The sequence below is a fragment of the Lissotriton vulgaris genome, chromosome 5, assembly GCF_964263255.1.
Source record: "Lissotriton vulgaris chromosome 5, aLisVul1.2, whole genome shotgun sequence".
Lineage (NCBI taxonomy): Eukaryota > Metazoa > Chordata > Amphibia > Caudata > Salamandridae > Lissotriton > Lissotriton vulgaris.
In genome coordinates, this window is record NC_141693.1 from 198,072,024 (window position 1) to 198,093,997 (window position 21,974).

A 21,974-nucleotide genomic window follows, 5' to 3' on the forward strand; every position below is an offset into this window, starting at 1 on the left:
ACTTTATTAAATACAGCTTCAGGCTTACTTCTCTGGAACATTGTGCACTACAAAAAAAGACTTAGGGCCTTATTTAATTTAAGGCGGATGGTTTGCTGTTCTGCCATGGAGACAGAGTAAATTATTCCATCCCCATAACGGAGAGACCGTCTGCCTAATTTATAAAGGACCACGAAGCAGGCAGTCGTTTATAAAAACATTGGCAGGAGCTGCTGTCACAGCAGTTCCTGTCAATGCAGTTTACTCTTTGCTTCAGGACTACGTCAGCAGGACACAGCCCTGTAGCAAAGAGTATTATTTTTTTATTTACAAAACGATATTCCCGAAATGTGATATTCCTTCTGTAAATATAAAAAATAATCCTCCCCTCGCCTTGGGAGTTTATCTCCCATGGCAGAGGTAGAATTATTTGCATTTTACTGTCCCTCACCATTAGGGTTTACATGCCAGTGATAGACAGTGAAAAATGGTCATTTGTCCACCCATACTAATTTGGCGGGTGGCTATATTGCCATTTCTCTGAAGGATCTTACTCTGTTGGAGAAGTTTACCCATGGTGAAAACAAAGTAGTATCTGCCGTGGCCACTCGCATACAGATAGGGTGTGTGACCACTATGTTGGCAGGGATTTAACTCCATCGCCACTGCAACGGAGTTCCCTTCCCACTAAAATATTAATTAGGCCCTCAGTCCGAAGGTAAAAATCTTGACCGGTCAAAGGCTGAAAATGTATCCACCCAAGTGAAGGATAGAGGCAGCCACAAATTTGAATTTTCTCAGCTTATAGCTTTTCCACCAAAATTACCAGCTTCAGCAGGACCTCATCCAGTGACTATATCACTTCAAAGGGATTTCTTCATGTACAGCCTTCAACCTTGTCCTGCTGGAAGATTTTGATTTCCACAAAAAGAGTCCAAGGGAGAACGTTAAATCTTTGAACAGGTAAGCCCCCAGGGCTGTACTGGCTACCAGGCGGTTTGGTTGCCTAGTAGGGTGGGGGTTTGTTTCACTGCCCAAGGGGGGCTGGCTTGTTGCCGGAACCTGCCGGCCATGTTCCTACTTGCACCAATACAAAGACAAATGGTTTCAAAACATGCTTAAAGCCTACTTTAAAACCATTTGGTGTTGCAATGTTTATTTAGAAGCATTGATGTAAGAATGTTTCCGGCATGTACCCAGCAACAAAACAAGCCCCCACCAGCAGTGAAACTGGGTCCCACCCTGTTAGCCTACTGAAACATTCAGTGCCTGTTATCCCTGTCCAGTCCGGACAACCCGGTTGGTGTAGCCGACCTCCGCTCCATCTCAGTTAGCCTAAAATTAGGCCAGGTTCCTGGTCAACCGTAAACAGTGATTTCTGATTGGTGCTTTACAATTTCATGGTGATTTTTGCCTTAAACCCTTAAAAAAATCATATCTCTGGTCCCCTTTAGTGGATGCTACGCTATGCTTATTGGTGCTATGTTCAGAGTCAGTTGTTTTGATGCCATTTTTCCTCTTAAAGTTTTTGAATTTTCAGTAATTGGGTGTGGAATTGTTAATTAGTTATAGTTTAAGTTTTTGACTGCTTTAGTATTGCAAAGTACTTTGCACATATTTCCATTTAAGCCTGCCTGCTCTGTGCAATAGCTACCAAAGGATCAGACCAGGTTTAAATTATTGAAATCATGAGCTATATATAGGAAGGCCTGCAACACTTTTTTGCCGCTGCTGCATCACTTTTTGTAGCGCTGCGGCGGTGTAAATAATGGGCCACGTTGCGCCACATTTACAAAGTGACGCATATAGGCAGATGCATCACTTTGTAAATTCCTGTGCCACATAATACCTGCGCCAGGTAGAATGTATGCAGGGTGGGCTTCACACCGAAAAAAGCGTGCTAGAAGTGACGTATAGATATCTATAAGATTTCAGTGCACCACTTCAAAGACGCTATTGCATCATTATCTTACGCCTACATCAAAGCAGGCGTAAGACTGACTCAGGCCCTTTCATATGGGGCTTGCCTCCTGTGAAAGGACACATTGCTGGAGTTGCGTCTGTTTTCAGACACACCCCAGCAATGCACCACTTATGCGCGTAGAGCTAAGTCAGAAATACTGACATGTCTGTAACTCCTTATGACATGGAGTGCCGTACATTAAATACAGCGTATCCATCCTGTCGCAAAGAGGGCGCAGTGAAAACGTTTGCATCGCTGTTTTCATGCAGCGATGCGACAGTTTTCATAAATGAGGCCCTACATGTTTAACTTTAGGACTCTCATCCTTCCCACCTAATATCCCTTTTTCTTACACAGTCTATTTTTTTCACTTTGGCAAGACCATGATTATTTAATTTCTTGCCTGCTTTAGAAGACAATTTCCAGTTGTCTCCATAGAGAGGTTGTGACTGCACCCAGTTCCTTGGGTGATGTTTATTTTCAGATCATTTAGCAGTCGCCAAATGTGTTTTTTAGGGGTGCTATCTGGATTAATTGGAAGGATATGCTACCAGAACAATGACTTGTTGAAGTAGGTGACACTGAATTTTCTGAGGGGTTTTATAGTTGTCTGGGCTTCAAAGAATTTACATTTTAGATGGAATAACCAAGGAGAGAGGTAGTGTCTGTAAACTGGAACTGGACGTCATATAAGAGCATAGACAGAGTGATATTCCATAGTTTCTTAGTCTGAAACGTAACTATCTAATTCTTGTGGTGGAATAGCAAATGTTACTCAATAAGATATCATGCACCAACACCACATGGTCCTATGGTCGACAAAATCCCCTGCACTGAAAGTTTATAACACCCTTGAAACTGCCATTAGAGCTGTAATAACTCATGTGCTGGAAACAGTTTGATTGTTAATCTATTTAGTCACATAGAAATTGCTGAGTTGCACAGGTTGTGAAGTAGTTATCAGCAACATCACATAGAGGCCACCCACTCCTTGCTGTCTATTCATCCACTCCTTTATTCAACAAGCATTTATGTGTGGCTAGTTAAACCAGAAAAGCTTCTTACTGGTCTGTTTTGGGATGAAAAGAAGAGAGCAGGTGCTGTAGCCCAGAGGGAGAGCGTTGCTATGGCCGCTTGCATGTAATGGCTACTACAGAAGCAAATGACGAATGCATTGAAGTGGTTTTAAAGAGCTAGTCTGGTCAAGGCCGGATTAAACGTGCCGGGCATTGGGCGTGTCCTTGGGAGGCTGGAAGGGTGGGGGAGGGTAGTTTTGTTGCTGGAGGGCTGGTTTTGCAGCAGTGTTACAATATTGGCGCCCAGTAAAAAAACATCAGAAGCCCAGCATATTCCACTCAGCACTCCTGTTCGTTTCCAGTCTCCTGGGGCCAGCCAGGCTTCACAGGTGTACTCAACTGCTTTTTTTAAAACCTTTTTTAAAAAAGCTACAAAATGAACACTGTGTGACCACCCCTTGCTACTGGGAGACCACCCCTTGTACTGGGTGAACACCCCTTGCTACCGGGTGACCACCCCTTGCTCACTGGGCTGTCAATCTGATGTAGGTGCTCTCCCCCCTCTCATCTATTCCTCACCGTGGCACACAAGGCCTCTCCTTGGATCTCATGCTGGGGCTACGCTCAAAGTCAGTGCACTGCAGGAGACACACAGCTAGGCCCAGGCCAGCAGCCTAGCTCGGGCCAGTCACCATCAGCCTCTAGAATCCGCCACCAACAGCAACTGGCAGCAACTACCTTTGTTAAGTGCTGGCAGCGCTTGTCCAGCCAGCTTCCATTTTTAATGTATGCTGATGGTGTCGCATGCGGTGGGTCCCCTGGCTGGCGGCAACAATAAAAGTATCACAATAGCTCTGATTAGTATTCCTGCTGGAGAAAGATGGAGTTTGTCTAGAGGCAGTTTTGACTCATCTAAGGTAGCGCAGAGGTTTAATATGCCTGCTGCCAAGGTGTACCATGCAGATCACAGAACTGTATTTATGTGCATAGCTCAGTGGGTTAATGCTTTTGTCACAGAGATCCTTTTGTTAATGCGCATTTCATAAGTTACAGCCATGATCTAGCACAGTGAGCAATAAACTGCCATCAAAGGGCTGTATGCAAAGCTACTTTTTGTACCCAGTCCTGCCCTTTGCTAACCATGTGATTGTGCCTTGAAGGGAGAACTGTGTGCTCCCACCATTCTTCCTTGCTTCCTTATGGCCCACATAGCCTTTGCCCTGCTACATAAAGGTGCACTGCCAGCATAGCACATCATGTGGCCCGGCTGCCCTGTCCAGCTCCAGCTTTAGGGCAATGTGATCGGTGCTACCCCACCGTACCAATCGCTGAGCTCAGGGCGGGGCAGTCTGTTTTGAAACATGTTATGGTTTTCAAAGTACCTGCTGCAGAGTTCCTTGTATATACAGTAGTTTTCAACAACAATAAAAGTGCCAAGATATCTCTGGTGATTAATCTAGCACAGTGAGCTATGAACTGCCATCAAAGAGCTGCATGCAAACTGCATGGTGCAGGTTAGAACATTATGCGTACCCCCAGTATGACATTATCCTAATGTTGCTAAAAAATATTTGTTTGAGTAGAAATAAATTCTTATTAGGAAAGTCAACCCTAATCACTGTGTTTTGAATCCTATGTTTGTGCTTCTCCAGACCAAGCACTCTTTCAAAATGCCTACCAGTATGGATGACATATGGCGCCTGAGTAAGAGGTTACGCTGTTTGGCGACGGAGCCATCTTTAGCTGGAAATGTACTAATAATACAATGTGTTGGGCAGAATAACTGTGTTTTAAATCTGTTTATTCTGTTTTCGCCGCATTATTTTTAAGTTCTTTTAAATACCCTACCTAATACCGTTTTTGCACACACGTGTCTTCCTGATGACCCCGGTCCGCCACGGCTTGTGCTGCTTGAGCGGAGGGTCGGTTTCAGGCTTTCCTCACTTCCGGTAGCATTCCTGGATGCGAGTGTAGCGCTCCAGACACTTTTCTCCTCTCCCTACATAAGCGGTGGGGAGGGGCGGACGCGCGCAGCGGCGTGCCAAAGGCAAGCCCGTCTGCGCCCGCCCGCGCCAGACTGCCGCCAGTCGCCAGGGAACTGGAGGATTCTGAAATGTCGTCTTCCATGGCTGATTTCCATTCAGCTGTAACATCATGCCACTCTTTAGGTACACTAGTGAAGAACTTATGGATTTAAATCTCTATCAGACTCCAGTCTCACAAGCGTTAATGGCCGATATGAATAGGTTTCTGCTTCTTTTTGGCCCCAAGCCTGTTACTGGAGGGGAGACAAATACTGGCCATCCATGTTCTAATGTGTCTACTGCAGTCTCTCAGGAACTTAAAGCTATATATTTAAATGCCCGCTCCATTCCCAGACATGCTCTGGAATTATGGAGCCTTGTTGACGCAGAGGCTCCAGATATATGTTTTGTGTCCGAGACATGGCTGCATGAACAGGCTGACCCAGATTTGTATATAGCCTTTCCCCTCCATTATGTAATAACTAGGTATGATAGGAAGGAATCTAAAGGTGGAGGACTATTAATTGCATCAATTCAATCTATTAATATCGCCGTTATAGAGAGCTTGGTGATAGACCGGACAGAAATGATAATCTTTAAGATGAATGTCCCTTTAAAAGAGATCTGGAAATGGGCCCTCTATCGTCCGCCTGGGACAGAGGGAGATTTTGCCAACACCCTGTTAGAAATAATTGCGCCCCATGTTCTGACTGCGGACAAATTTCTGCTGCTAGGAGACGTTAATTACCATGCTGATGAACAATCAGATGCAGAGACCGAAAAATTAGTCTCCAATATGTATACCCTGATCCACGAGGTCCGGTAGCAGGAGACGCTAGGTGCAGAGCGGGTGCAGGGCGTTGCGGGCGGTGTGCCATTGTCGCCCCACCCACCTCCCGAGACCTATGGGGCGTGGATCCTACACTGTACAAACTATACAGGTTACTCTCAAACAGAGGTAATCCCCATTACTTGATGGTTTGTACACTTTTTCCGCACTATTTTTTACACATTTGTATTTTAACTTTCACGTCCTCTGGTATGGTGGACCTTAGCGCGCCCACACCGCTGAGGTACACAAAATACATGGTCCTGAAGAAAGCCCAGTAACCATACACATAAGGGCTGAAACATGTCGACCCCACCTTGAGTGGAAATAACCAATACATTAATTGGCACATTTCCCGACACATATTTTAACCTTGTCAAGACTGACCGTTGAATAAAATGTTTTTTCTGGTACAGCTTCTGACAATTTTAACTTCACATATCCTTTTTCACATCACTGTCACAAAAACCTGCTCCGCAGTAACCTGGCGTTGTAGCACACCAGGGAAGCATTCGGCTTCTCCTGGTGGGCCCGTTGATGAAGCATGTCACCACCCAGGGTGGTGAGTGAGGGCTTCTCAAAATCATCTGCAAGACTTCCAATGCGAATCTTATATGAATATCTTCATCTCTGAACCTGTGCTAATCTTGTGTGATTTTTGACACTCTCTTGTTGTTTACCTACATATGCCTGGGGGACTGAGGGTGTCCCTTTTTCCCTCTCTTTCTTGTTGTTACTACTACCCTGAATCTTAGTCAAAGGGTCGAGGGCCCGACCCATCGAGCAGGCCATACGCTCGATCTTTTGTTTACAAACTTTTCCAATATAAGGGTGTCCCCTCCGACTCCATTGCTTTGTACAGACCATTATTTAGTAAAATTTAGAATATCTGCCCAAATGGATGGACCAACCTGTAAAGTAGATTCCAGAGTCTGTCGCCCATTGAAAAAAATCACACTATCCTCCTTCTCCAATTATTTTAAGATTGATCCTATGAACTGGGTAAAAAGTGCTAGTATAGCAGCACAACATTTTGAGACTGCCATTGAGATTAGGCTAGATAAGATAGCTCCTCGGCGTGTTACCAAGTGCAAGAAGAAGCAAGCCCAATGGTTCACAGCTGAGTTAAAATGCACTAAATCTCTTACCAGAACAGCGGGAAAAAAGTGGCGAAAAAGCAGAGATCTAAATGACCGTAAGATATATAAAGTTCTCCATATAGGCTACATGAGGGATATAAGAGCAGCGAAAAGAAGACACCTTGTAGAGCGTATAAGTAAAGCTGAAAATTCCTCCAAGGAATTATATCACATTCTAAAAGAGTTTACTACCCCAACGAATGTGTCGTCCATCCCGGATTCTGCAGAATGGACCGAGGCCCTTTCGGAATTCTTTGAAGAAAAAATTAATACCATACAGAAAACCATTAGTCAAGAAGTTACACAAACATTCTCTCAAGACGCTATGGCCATTTCTAACGATCCTTTCTTTAGATGGGAGACATTTGATATGTTTGACAACAAGAAGACGCTAGAAATAGGTGGCCCCAGCTCTTGTTGAAGATCTTACCTGTCTCCTAAAAAAAACTCTCTCAGAAGCGGATTTCCCCACAGTGTGGAAGGCGGCAAGAATTAGGCCGATATTGAAAAAATCTGGTGCCAATGCTGATGTCCACCTAAATTATCGACCTATTTCTTTGTTGCCCTATTTTGTGAAAATATTGGAATCCTTTGTAAATGGGCAATTGGTAAACTATCTCGAGAGCAAGGAGCTGTTGGACCCCTCCCAGTCTGGTTTTCGTGCTGCTCACAGCACGGAGACTGCATTAATAGAGGTCGCAGACAATATCAGGATGGCGCTGGACAAACATCAAGCAACTATTCTAATCCTCCTGGATTTGTCTGCGGCCTTTGACACCATCTCCCATCGCATTCTGATCCAACGGCTATGGGAGATTGGTGTCAGAGGGAGGGTCCTAGACTGGTTTAAGAGCTATCTATCCAACCGCACTACTACAGTGCAAGTGGGTAAGAACATAGCCAGCAGTCGACCAGTCAAAAGGGGTATCCCGCAGGGCTCTATTTTGAGCCCGACGCTTTTTAATGTGTACATGACACCTCTGGCCAAGAAGATTAGGGCGTTTGGTTTTGATGTTTTATCCTACGCTGATGATACCCAAATCCTGGTCACTCTTGGCCCCGACATTAATGAAACCAAAGCTCGTTTCAAAAAGTGTATGACTGAGGTTTAGAACTGGATGGGCAAGAATCACTTGCAGCTAAACAGCAATAAATCAGAAGTCATGCTGTTTGGCAAGGCTGCCGAATACTGGACGCAGGATTGGTGGCCAGCGCAGCTAGGTGACTGCCCAGTCCCTAAGGAATCAGTACGAATCCTGGGCATCCATATGGATAATAAACTCTCTATGAAATGCCAAATTGACCATATTGTGGGAACGTGTTTCGCAACTATGCGCAAGCTTCGAAAAAAATTTAAATGGATATCTGACGAGGCACAAAAACCCCTGGTTCAAGGCCTAATTATAAATAGATTAGATTATGGAAACGCCCTATTGTTGGCAACGAATGAAAATCTCTTGAAAAAGTTGCAGGTTTTGCAAAATACTGCAGCACGTCTAGTGCTGAACTTACCACGAATGTCCTCCTCTGCCCCCTGCCTCAAGGAGCTACATTGGCTCCCGGTAAAGAAGCGAATCACGTTTAAAATCTTGTGTCTGACACATAAACAAATGTACGGAAAAGGCCCAAAATATTGGTCCCGCAAACTCACCTGGTGTGAGCCAAGCAGACAACTCAGATAAAGTAACAAATCACTGCTTACCCCGCGGCTAATCCAAATGGCCAGAAACGGGGGTCGAGCTTTTTCTTTCCTGGCACCCTCTCTTTGGAATAAGATGCCGTTGGATTTGCTAACCACCACTGAACATCTCAGGTTTTGCAAGAAACTCAAAGCCTGGCTGTTTTGCTGATTCTAGCCGCTCTTTCTGGTCAGTGTCGTCTGCAAGCGCCATGAGACTCCCTTGGATGTGATATGTGCGCGCTACAAATGCCCCTGACTTGACTTGACTTGACATGTGAATCCTATACCTTGTAGTTCAGTTTACCACATGAAATATTTTCTACACACCGATTTACCATCGTATGATCCATTGCCTCTATGTGTGTTTGATGTAAAGTGCTCTGGCACACTACACTGGTAAAAGAGGCGCTATAAAGCAAATTAAATACATGTGAGAAAGAGGCTTTGGGGAGATGAGTGGCTCTGTTGGAGGGTGATAGTGAGGGAATCATTAAAGTGCCCCAACAAAGACTGTTGTATCCTGGTGCACTGTAGGGTCATCATTTATTATGCTTTAAAAGATATACAATTTAATATGCAATGAAAAATGTTTTGTAGAATGCAACATTTTGCCATTTTTGCCCAAATTTGCATGTGGGTGGAGAACCTCCCTTGTAGTGATCAGGGTCACTTGCTGCACTTGCTTGCTGCGCAAAGTACCAATACTAGTCTGACAAAATTTGCCAGGGCTGCCTTGGGTTCCAGCAATTGCTGCTACCAATAAAGAGTGGTGGGCCAGCATGTGGGGGGGGGGGGGGGGGGGAAATAATAATTTTAAAAAAACAATCACCTGCCACTCCCAGTACCAGTCGCTGCATCGGTGCTCTTTCACAGCTTTTTGGTTTCTGCACAGGCTCCCCACCCCATTCAGATGATGCTCTCATGCTATACGTAGCGTGAGAAAAGCACCAGGATTGGCTTGAACAGGCTGGTCTCTGCCTTTTCTCCACCTGCTGGGTTGGGGAAATCTACGTGCGCCTGTCAGTTTGGCCATCAAACGATGGCCGGCCAAACCAACATACGCCTTTACAGTGCCCACCACTCCTCCTCCCTTCTGCTCTCTATTGAGGATGGCCCCGCCTCACCTTAATCTCGGCTGACTGGGCTCACAGTGCAAACAAAATTATAATAAAATTGCTTTATTATCATTTTAATTTTCATATGCTGGCTCTGACCAGTGGGGCGATGCTCCTCCGCCATTACGGAGGAGCCGCTGCTGTTGGGTTCTAACTTCGGCCCTGAGTCTGGTTTAGGGGAGCACATGCTTTGGGAAGCTTGCAGTTGATTTCTCCACAACCCCTTCACAACTTTAAAAAACACAAATAACTTTACTCATGTTGATGAATGCTTTGGAAAGTCATGAATAATGGAGGGATCACGTAGGCAGAAGAAATATTTAGAATTAATGAATGGGCTTTCATCAATAACAGGGTTGCTTTCTTCCGGGGTTTTCCAAGTGACAAGGGGCCTCATTAGGATGGCGGACGGACCTGAGTCTGTCTGCCACCCTGAGGTGGAGGGACCGTCTGCAGGGGCAGCGGTGGTCCCTCCGTGCAAATTAGGATGTGACCGCCACCCTGGCGGTCACATCCCGTATCTGTAACCTTGTGGCGGGTGCTGCTTGAAGCAGCGCCCGCCGCAAGGTTAAAATTGCATGCTTTTCATATGCATGCACAAAGCGGCAGGCACCGTGCGGTGCCTGCCGCTTTGTGCATGCATATGCAGGGGGGTACCATAGGTACCCCCCATGTGAATAATAATAATAATAATAATACTGGGTTTTATACAGCGCGAACAGCTACCTCACGAGGAGGTGTCCCGGCGCTAGTAGACCACAAGTAGCCTGAGGCAAGACGTAGGGGAGTTAACGTGGCTGGGTGAAAAGCCACGTCTTTAGCAGTTTCTTAAAACACCCCCCAACACCCCCCAACACCCTGGGGGCCCGCAACGGGCCCCCAGAAGCAAAGGTCCACATGCTTTTCCACGGCGGAAAATCAGCCGCGGATAGCATGTTTCCTCACCCTTCGTAATTTGGCTGGCACCGCCACCAAATTGGGGACAACATCCCACGGATCAGTGGCGGACGGACTTGCCATCCGCCGCTGCTCCCAACGCCATCCTAATGTGGCTGGTGGTGTTTTGGAGGTCCGCAGCGGTGAATCCGCATCCTCCGGGCCGGCGGTGGCTTCCGCCGGCCCGGAGGATGCGGATTCACCGCCATCCTAATCGACCCCTATGTTAGCACTTGGAGCCCTGAGGTGAAACATTCCCTGTTACTGACAGTTATGCATGTTATGCATGATATGCTGTGGGTTCCTCTTCGTCCCCATGAGCACCCTTGTGTAAACTAATGGTGGCATGGAGAAGCTGTACGGGGAAGAGGTGCCATGAGGGAGTCATACACCGCACTGCCACCTCTCGCTCGTTCTCTGCCTCTTGCTTTCTCTCTGTTCCACTCAGCCACTCTTCCTCAAAATCTGGATAAGTAAAAAATACCTTTTGTCTTGCCACCTTCAGCAGCAACGTTCCTTTTCCATACCAAATACATCAAAAGTAAATATGTGATGTCCTGCCTCCCTTCCCCAACCGAACAAATCTAGATCCAAGTACATAGGTTCAATCCACCCTCCCTCAGCACTCTCTGAACCATCTCTGCATCATCACATGTCATTCTCTCCCGCCATGCTCTCTGCTCTCCATAGGAGTGAGGAGCTGGCATCATGGCGAGAGTGGCGTTCAACGTGTGCGGTCAGCATGGACTGGAAGCCTCCTGTCAGCCATGAGTCTCTGCAGAACCCCCAACGGACAGGAGAATGGAGTAAGGGGGTGCCAGAGAGCCACCGTCGGCAGACCCACCCTTGGATCCCTGGGCGTCGCTTCAGGGGGAGTGTTTGGGGTGTTACACCCACCTATTAAATGTTTTTTCGGAGGAATAGTTGGGTACATGTGCTTTCAGTCAGGTATTGCCGCTGACCGCGCGACACGCAGGGGAGCATGGGCGGGACAGCACCCTAGTCCCACACGACGGGCGAGCAGAGCCCTTAGCGCGGCACCCCTCCCCCTGAGCCGACCTCCCTACTTGAGCAGCCACGACGGGGGCCTCCTCCAGAGCTGTGGCGGAGTACAGGGCGATCTGGAAGCAGATGGACAGTAAGGGTACCTCTGCGGCAGAAGGATACAGTCAAGATACCTCTGCCTGGCACAGTAAGGGTGCCTGAGCCAAGCACCTGGAGCCAAGGAGGTTCCGGGAAACAGCGTCGGCGCCCCGTTAGTCCTTCGGGCGGTCGGGGGGCCTGAACTGACCGGGGGTGCGCCTCATCGCTCCCCCCTGACAGGGGGGGCGGGAGTATAACGAAATGGTAATATACTGCACCGTCAGAAATGTATCGCCGTGCAAGATGGCTCCTTAGGCATGCGGGTCAGCGAGGGGCTGCCGCATTGGATCGCCTGTAAGATGACCCACCTTAATGCCATACCTGTGTTGTACGAAATAAACCTGCAGCACTTCTTTCCCACAAATATGTCTCATAAGTTTCCTTTGGGTATTTAAGTGGAATTGGCATTGCGGGGCGAGCGCTGGCGGTGTGGGCACTAGGTGAGGTGCTGTGGGGTGGTGGGGAGAGGCGGGGGAGGGGCAGGGTGGGTGGGGTAGTAGAGTCCGACATACGACTGACAGGAGTAAGGTAAGTAATTAAATAAATAAAACAATTTACCTTACGCGCGCTGCATCACCGAGCGGCAGCCCTTACTTACATCTATGACACCATGTAAAGGCACTGGCATATGCTCATTAGCTGTCTATCTATAATTGTCCCAAATACTTTCGTAGCAAGTATTGAGAGAGACCGGACAAAAGCACACGCAAGCACATATATTCACTGGCGCATGCACGCTCAGAGCTGGCCAATCAGGAGCAATTGGATTGTGTGCACTTGGGTGAAGGAGGCAAGAGTCACAGCTGAGCAAAAAAGATATGTTAAGTTCTGTTTCGAGTACCCTGTTAACATTTCTAACACCTTTTTTTTAGAGTATCCCATTGTTTGCAAAATGCTCTATTTTAACCTATATGTTCAACCACATATAAAACTCACAGCCCAAACCGTATGGTGTGTATTTACATTTACGACACATGTTTAGCACTGAGGTCCCAAACAAATAGTTGGCCTCCATAAAACTTTCCCCATTAGGTGTCAACCTGAACCTCTTGCCAACCTTAATAAAGCACTTTGGGAAAAGGCATGCATTTTAAGCTATAGACAAAATTAATCCAGCATGTAAAGAGATGAACTTAAAACCTTACATAAAACTATGCACAGCTTTCCTCCACAGGAGCAGAAGAGAACTGTATTATGGAATATCGAGGCTAGGAATATTGTAATACACTAATATCATGGACAGAATATTGAGGACAGAATTCCAAAAGGTATGTGCATATAGAAGAAGTATATATTTAACATTCCTAATTCCACATTTATGCACACTGAATATATATATATCGTCAGGTTACATATATGTAGAGTGAGGTATAGAAAATTGACACTTATTTACCTTTCAATATGTTGTCCAGTGACATTGACATTGTGTCCGTAATATTTGGTGCCATCAAGATTCCTACCTTGACATTACGTGCCACACCCGCAAGAGGCCAGCTGCCAGGTTAATAGTTGCTCACCACCTACAGTTTCTACTTATCAATATAACACATTTACTGAAGACAGTGAAAAAAGGTCAGGTTTTTTATGACTGGTGTGAGGTACTCACCGTGTAGGGAATCTCCTTATATAGTGAAAAGAGAGGGTTTTTGAAGTGGTGTGTCATCTTTCATTGAAAAATTAATAACAAGGAAATATATTTGGTCAAATTGGATAAAGATTACATGAAACATACTACAGAACACAAATGCCTTGAAATATTATTGAGTTCCCTACTGGAAGAGACACCCTCTCACTCACACAAACAAAAATGGAGTTGGCGACTCACTGCAATGATGCTGCAGGGTGTTGCGCTAAACTGAGCGCAACACCCTGCAGCATCATTGCAGTGAGTCGCCAACTCCATTTTTAACCAGGGGTAAGACATGACTATTAAAGTCTATTTTACCTGACTCTTCCATTTCCCTGTTTTAATTCACACTAATTCACACTTTTGCACTCCTACACTACCAAGGACCCTCACACCCACTGCACCATACGGCTAGGAATAAAAAGATCTCCGCCAAAGAGCCCCTGCATAGGGTGCCCGTCGGGTATTGCAGCGCCTCCCTGCCAAGGAGCATGCCCGATGATGAAGCATGACACCCAGCAGGCTGGGTGTGTGAGGGCCCTTATTCCAAAAGGAAGGACTTCCCAGTCCCCCCTCCCCCTTCTCTCTAACACTACCAGTGTGTAGTCAGGGACTTCTTAATGCCCCTCTCTCTCCCTCTCAGCCCTTCCATATCAGGAACTGCATACCCTTTCTCTTGATGTTCAGCCTGGGCATGTATGCTGGACCTTTCTAAATAGGCCACCGTCGCCCTTATTTGTCTGGTTTCTAAATATTTAACCATGCATGTACATGTGGTACTTTACGTAATACAATTTCATTTCTCTTTATTTTTTTACACAGAAATGTATACCTTTTTTATTTGTATGTAAGTATCTATAAATGCATTACTTTGCTCCCACTGTACATTTAAAAAAAATCATCAACTCTTTCCAAATCACAAGTCTGTCTCATCCTATACAACCTACAATACATCCTCTTCCTCCACTCTGACTCATCCTAAACCTCATATTACTACTGTGATCTCACAAATAACCCTTCCCAGACTCTTCCCTCTTCTATCCCTCCTTTATCCTATTCAATCCAATTAACAGACTCACATGTCTACCGCTCCAATCAACAACTTATAATTCCCTATACTAATCCACCACTAATCCACTTTTGGTTCAGAGTAGCGTACTACTCGTTGAAAAGCGATTCAATGCCTCATCAGGGCTAGTAAGTCCTATATAAATACAATTACAAGGTTTTTTGCATTCAGTTGAATTATATATATATATATATATATATATATATATATATATATATATATATATATATATATATATATATATATATATATATATATATATATATATATATATATATATATGTATATCTTTAAAAAGTCCAAATAAATTAATGTATTTTAATATTATTTCCTATAGGGTTCTATGTTAAGTCTCTGCTCCAACAGTGAGGGTGTTGTTAAACCAGCAGTTGGCCATGTTTGAATTACTCAAGGTCTCAGTTAGAGTACATTTACTACAGCTGTGGAGCCTTTTTTGGCTGTAGTAGCTTTATAAGTGCATTTTCTGAATAGTAAAGTGCCTTTTCTTTTGTGAATATGACATATCCCTCCCTAAACCCCTTCACAGCCCTCCTTAATTCCATCCTTACTTCTTCCTAACCCCCTCCCACTTAGTAGTAAGTATTCCCCATTTCACAGCCACTCTCCCAGACCCACCATCATTTACTACTAAGAAGTAGACATACATGTGTGAGGAGCTCTGTATGGAAAAGATAAGACAGGTGGAAGTGGAGATTTCCACCCATAGGTTTGCACACTGCATTTTCTAGTAAGTTAGTAGTACTATTGTAGTTATACGTTAAACACTCCAGGCCCAGTGTGTGCAAATTCTGGGCAATATAGGCTATGACAATTCTGTTTTGTGATTCTTTCCATATAACATAGCATGGAGATCAAGTATAGTATAGTGGGGTAAAGTTTATGACAGTACACGCCTCACCACACAGCATATTAATCTCGTAAATATGGCCGGTATTTCTGAGTCATTCTTGACACTGTTCCTTCATACAGCTGGAGGTCAAGTATATCACAGCGATTGGTTATATTGATACAGCATGCACATTCCGTATAATTTAGTTATTGGCAAAGGGCGCATCTTCACATGGCCCCTCCATGCAGCAGCAGGTCCAGTACAATATAGCCATGACAGTACTGTTTGTATGGCATGTGCATTCTCTTATGCTTAGCCAGTAGTCATGCAAACATGCTGGCACTACCCTTTCACGCAGCATGCACATATAGTATAGCGTAGTCCGTGGTTTTACACGCTTCGCCACACAGATATATATAAGGCATGCACATTTTGTGTAATATAGCCGAGGCAGTAATAGCGACAGTAGGTTAGGCACTGCCAGTGCATGCTAAACGACAGTAGCTCTGATACTATAGCATGCGAGCTCCGCAGTACAAAGCCATTGGCTATATGGTCTTCATGACACTGTTTTCTTCATATAGCATGCACTTTAAGTATACTTTAAACCAGTGGTTCTTAACCTGTGGTCCGGGGACCCCCGGGAGTCTGCAAAGCCAGCTCAGGGGATTGGTGTCTGCTTAAAAAATTAAATAACATTGACAGATTAATAAAGTGTCTATAAAAAAGAAGCAAAATGTACAACTTAAAATTTTAAAGTGTAATGTGAAGGAATTTGAAACTGGAGATTAAAATTGAAGGTTCAGATTCCCATAGGGCCTCCTCGGTCTTGGCGAAGGCCCTGCTGCTGCATTACAGATTCTCATTGTGGAGGTCCACAAGTTTGGGCCCCCGCCATGACTGCAGGGTTTCTGAAACAACGCGGGAGGCCCTTTGTAAATCAGGCCTTAAGTTATGATCCTCAGATTCATTGATTCGTGGGAGCAGTGCAAGTGTACTAAATAGAATATAGTATGGACGATGAGTATCATAGCTAAAGTTAGAAACGTTCCAAGTTTCCTATTAAAAACCTTTCTTTTTTTATATTTGCAAATCTTTTTTAAAAAAATCATAATTTGTCTATTTGTTTGATGACTGCTTGCTTCTATATCTTTTGTATATAGTTTTTTGGTGCATATCATTGAAATCCTTAGTCTGGAGTCCCTGCTTCCAGTAATGACTGCAGTCATTGCGAGACGGGTCGTCCATGGACTGCCAGCCTCGAAGGGGGGAGCACTGCAGCTGCAGTCTTCCGATTGCCCTAGTACAACTAAGGCGGTCAGCTGACCTGGGGCAACTGCCATGTATCAGAGATCCCTGGTGGTGGCGCGGTGGTCTTGATGTTGCAATACTTGGCAGGACCACCGCAGTCCTGTCAAGTATATTACGAGTTTCCTCTCCGCTCCTGTTTTTATGGCGGTTCCACCACCATAATAACCGTGGTGGAGAGGAAACAAAGGGGGCCCTACAGGGCTTCCTGTTGCCTCTGGACCTGGGGATGCATGCAGGAGGGCACATGGTGTGCCCCCCTGTGTGCATGCACTCCGTTACCTGCACTGTATAGAATGCAGCAGTCTATGCTGTGCATGTACTGATTTTGAACTTTCCATTGCGGTGCCTATTCCATTGGCACCACTGTGGGAATGCCAAAGAACTGCCGTGAGACGAGGAGAAAACTACTAAACTAGCAGACAGTGCAAACGCAGGTTTGGCGGTGCCAGAGCGGCGGTCCCGGTCTCACACTGCCAAACTCGCAATCAGGCCCTAAGTGGGGGTCCCCAGATTTCAATAACGATTCAGTGGGGGTCCCCGGTTTCCAGTAATGATTAAGTGGTGGTTCTCAGAAGATATAAGGTTAAGTACCACTGCTATAGGCGATAACAGGACATACTTTCCACAGTAGCTCAGTCCATATTGCATAGGAGTCATGTATAACATAGCTAGTGACAATAGAAGGTCTTTGATATCCTCCCCTTTATGTAGTATGCAGATCCATTATAGAAGTGGATGTTTTAGTGTAGGATGTAGCCATGCAAGCTTACGAGCATTGCTCCTTCCCTGTACCATAAATATCTTGTGTTGTATAAATCAAAGGAGGGCGTTCTTCCTCACAATCTTCCTACTTGTGTGTAAGTAGCTGTATTACCATTCTACGTGGTACAGGATTCATGGAAGTGCAGGCTAGATTCTGGAGTGGCTCTCTTAGGCCGTTCTCCCCAGAGCGGCCACAGATCAGGTACCGGAAGTAGCAGCGCACATGTCCCTAATTTGATCCCTGTATGTAGCTACAAAGGAACCAGACCTTAGCAGATCAAGCTTTTTAGCACTGAGATCACATTTATTGGGCTTCACATCAGGTACAGGCAGTCAGAGTGCACTTTCTGCGCATGATGTAGGCACAGATCAGGCATAGCAGGCAGTGGCAATTCAATAACTCAAACACTTACCCTTCAATGTGCTACAATTCTGATTTAGACAGGGCATGTGGCTGCCATGTTCCCTATTCTGCTTGTTGCAAGCCTCCCCCTACTACCTCAGCAACATGCTCTCCCCTGCTCTAGGTGCTCTTATCTTAAGAAAGTCTGAAGCTCCCTTTTCAAAATACTAAAACGCATGAGAGTTATTGTTTGCTTATGGACTTGAGCACTGGGACCCTACGCTAAGACCAGCAGCTTATTATTAATCACAGAATCACATGTCAGCAGGAGATAACCACTGGTCTTGTTCCATTCTTAGCCGCCGGTGAAGGCTTTCGGTCTCTAGAGGTGTCTCCAGATCTCTATCTAGACTACCAAAATGATACATTGTAAAACAGCTAAAGCTTCCATGAAAAAGTAACAATGGTGAAAAGAACGCAGCACCGCCTACCTGCAAGGACGTGAACATGACAAAATTCTTGTTGATGGCCGACAGTCGCACACTGTTGAGGTTGCAGATCGTGACAGCTGGAAACTTCAACCGGGCGCTGGAGACCAGCATGATCTTCTCGTGAGATGGGTAAGAGTAATAGGTGCGAACCATCTCAGAGCACTGCCAGAGAGCACAGCAGAGGGCGAAGCTGACGAACACCGTCCAGAGCAGCCGGCGGAACCAGTGCCTGGAGCGGAACACGTTAGGGATGCCATGAGCTGAGGTGTGCTCGAGAATGTCCCGGCCCAGCTGTCTCAAGGTGGACACCTCATAAGGAGCCTTCGTAAGCGTCATTCCGCACCAAGATGAAGGCCCTGCTTGAGAAGAGGAAGGAGTTGAAGTAAAGCGGGTAGCCAAAGTACCAATGCTGATATATATATAGAAATATCCCAAGCTTTCTGCCATGCCATATGCTCAGAGAACTTTGATTCCCAATGGGGTGAGCTACACTAATCCTTGGCTGCCATGGCAATGTCGGTAAGCCAAATCCAGCAAGTGTCCCTCTCCAATTTCTAATGAAGCAATTAGCGCCATCAGGACTGAACCTTCATGCCGCTTGTACCCAAAGGATAACAAACCACGGATAACCTTGGCCTCCGAGCTTCCAGTCCCATGGTCCGACTTAATTAGTGGATTCCCATCAGTGCTAAATACTCACAGATTTTCAATAAAATACATTTTTATGCTCTAATTCTTACAAATTGCTTTTAATTTGAAACCAGTAAAACAAACCATTGGGGTCTAGAAATAAAATGTACTGATTTACGAGAGCGGTACTATAGCCCGGCTGCCAGCATTGATTTCAATGGGTCTGGTAGGTCTAACAAGAGCATGACTAGTGATGATTTTGCAGGTGGGGTGGATTGCATTTACACTTGGGCATTTTAGCATCTTTTTTCAAGATGAATAAGGCATTTTTCAAATTCATGGTTATAGCAGGATTATATCCTTGCTGCATAGGCTTCATAACGCAAGGAGTTTATTGACAATATTTGGTTAAATTGGTGGATCCTCATTTAGACCTAGTAGAATGTGCAAAAGACTCAATTCTAATGTTAAAATCAAACGTGCAATAAACTATAGCAAAGAGAGTTTAGTTGTACTTTTGTGACTAGAAAACAATTGCCTTAAACCATATCTGAAGGAAAACAACAGCAGTGAATTCAGTTTTACAAGCGGATTTCTGCCATCCGAAGTCACTTACCAGGAGTATTCCATATGGAGATGTGATTAAAGCAAAAGGAAGTTAAAGTGCACTCCAAGGACTTCAAGAGGAGAGTAAACGGATTTGTTTACGACTTAAAAAGAAATCAATAAATGTCCATCAATGATCACTCAGAGTAAAGTGGAGAATTTATCAAGATCTACCCTTTTAGAAGGTCAGAGAATAAATCAATAGGGTTCTAATCAGAAGAACTCACACATACACACAAACACACGCACCCATGCATGTGTGCGCGCGCACACACACACATACAACTACACACACACACAAATACACACACACAGTGGCATTAGGTACTTCTAGTTTTCGTTATGCCTGCTTTTAATGTCCAGAATATTTAATTAAGTGGAACAAGGTCATTAAGTATAGGTCAAAGTAGAGACCTGCCTGGACATCCTAATTATTATGGATTATCCACGGTATCATACTCTTCTGAGTTCATTGCTCCACACCACCTCCAGGAGTAGGACTGGAAAGCAAAATTCAAGTGCTAGAAGGGAGTACTTAGTCAATCAGTTTGAGATCAACAGTGTTGTAGCTCCAAGACACAAATGGTAAACTACAATCATTGTTTGAAGTATTGACAATATGACTACCTGGAACACCATGAAAAATGCAACCATCGTGAAAAAAGCATATTTAAAAAACAAATATTTCAGACACGACCAATTACAATTGAGGACATGGTCGCAATCAATAATGGGGTACACAGACCCTCATTAGGAATTGACTGGGGCTGTATCCCATGTGGGAAACCACGCTCTGCAATTCCAGCTTTTCTATGTCTCTTGGCGTGGAGCTATCATGTTGGCAAACACTGGACCTGATCATTCTGTGGAGGGAGACACCCCACCTTTGCTCTGTTAATACCCCTGGAAGGGGGAGATTCAAGTGGAATTGGACCTCCTCGACACCACAGCCCCTGACGTTGCCTTCCTCACGGAGACCTGGATGAACGCCTCTTCAGCGCCCGACATCGCCATCGCCATCCCAGAGGGCTACAAGATTACCCGGAGGGACCGCACAGCCAACCAGATGGGAGGAGGCATCGCCATCATCCACAGAAACACCATCCGCATCACGACCAGCACCGACAACACCCTTACCACCGCCGAACATCTGCATTTCCAGATCCACACCGACCCGAAGACAACCCTCAGAGGCACCCTGATCTACCGACCTCCGGGACCACGCACCCAATTCAGCGAGGACATCGCCGACTTCGTCAGCCCGCATGCCCTCCCCTCCGCTGACTACATCCTCCTGGGGGACCTCAACTTCCACCTGGAGAACAACAACGATCGCAACACCAGCACCCTGCTCGACAACCTCGCCAATCTTGGACTCAAGCAGCTGGTGTCCACTCCCACCCACCTCGCCGGACACACACTCGACGCAATCTTCTCATCCAGCACAGACATCGCCTTCAGCCACGCCACAGAGCTTCAATGGACGGACCACAGCTGTGTCCACTTCACCTTCAAAAGAACGATGACCCACCACCACCAGCAACAGATTGCCCGCAGAAGCTGGAACAAGATCACAGCCGACCAGCTCACCACCTCCTTGAGCCAGCACCCTCCTGCCAGCTCAGCGAACCCCAGCCAGGCCGCAGACAACCTCACGAAGTGGATCAGCAACTGCGCGGACGAGCTCGCCCCACTGAGGACCCCGCCCTGCAGACTCGGCAGCAAGAAAGCCCCATGGTTCACCGACGAACTCAAGAGCTCCAAGAAGAACTGCCGAGCCCTCGAGAAAGTCTGGAGAAGGGAACCAACACCGGACCACAGGACCACCTTCAAGCTTGCCACCCGGAAGCACCACCAGCTGATCCGCGCCGCCAAGAAAACTGCATTCAAGGACCGGCTGGACAACAACGCACACAACTGCAAGGAACTCTTCAACATCGTGAAAGAGCTTTCCAACCCCAGTGCAGGAAACAACGACATCGCCCCATCGCAAGACCTCTGCAACTCCCTCGCCTCATACTTCCACAACAAGATCGCGGACATACACAACAGCTTCAACAACCAACCAACGCACACCACGACCGAACCACCGCCCCCCACCACCACCCTCCGCGCCTGGACTCCGATCAGCACCGAAGACACCATCCGCACGATGAACTCCATCCACTCAGGATCTCCGACCGACCCCTGCCCCACCACGTCTTCAACAAAGCCGACGCTGTCATCGCACCCCACCTGCGAGACATCATCAACACATCCTTCGACACCGCCACCTTCCCTGAGAGCTGGAAGCACGCCGAACTCAGCGCTCTACTCAAGAAACCCACAGCGGACCCCACCGAACTCAAGAATTACCGCCCCATTTCGCTCCTCCCGTTTCCAGCCAAAGTCATCGAGAAGACCGTCAACAAGCAGCTGGCCGCCTTCCTTGAGACAAATGGATCCCTCGACCCCTCACAG

At 46.0% G+C, this 21,974-nt stretch overlaps 1 protein-coding gene across 1 annotated transcript in view; it reads right to left on the reverse strand.

The window, feature by feature from the left end:
* Positions 1-18,614, reverse strand: part of LOC147710467 (acid-sensing ion channel 1A-like) — a 191,626-nt gene extending 173,012 nt beyond the window's left edge. The window contains exon 1 of the mRNA XM_086919357.1: positions 18,279-18,614. Coding sequence (XP_086775483.1) covers positions 18,279-18,614 — 336 coding nt within the window. The remainder of the gene's footprint in view (positions 1-18,278) is intronic.
* Between the last annotated feature and the right edge of the window lie 3,360 nt (positions 18,615-21,974).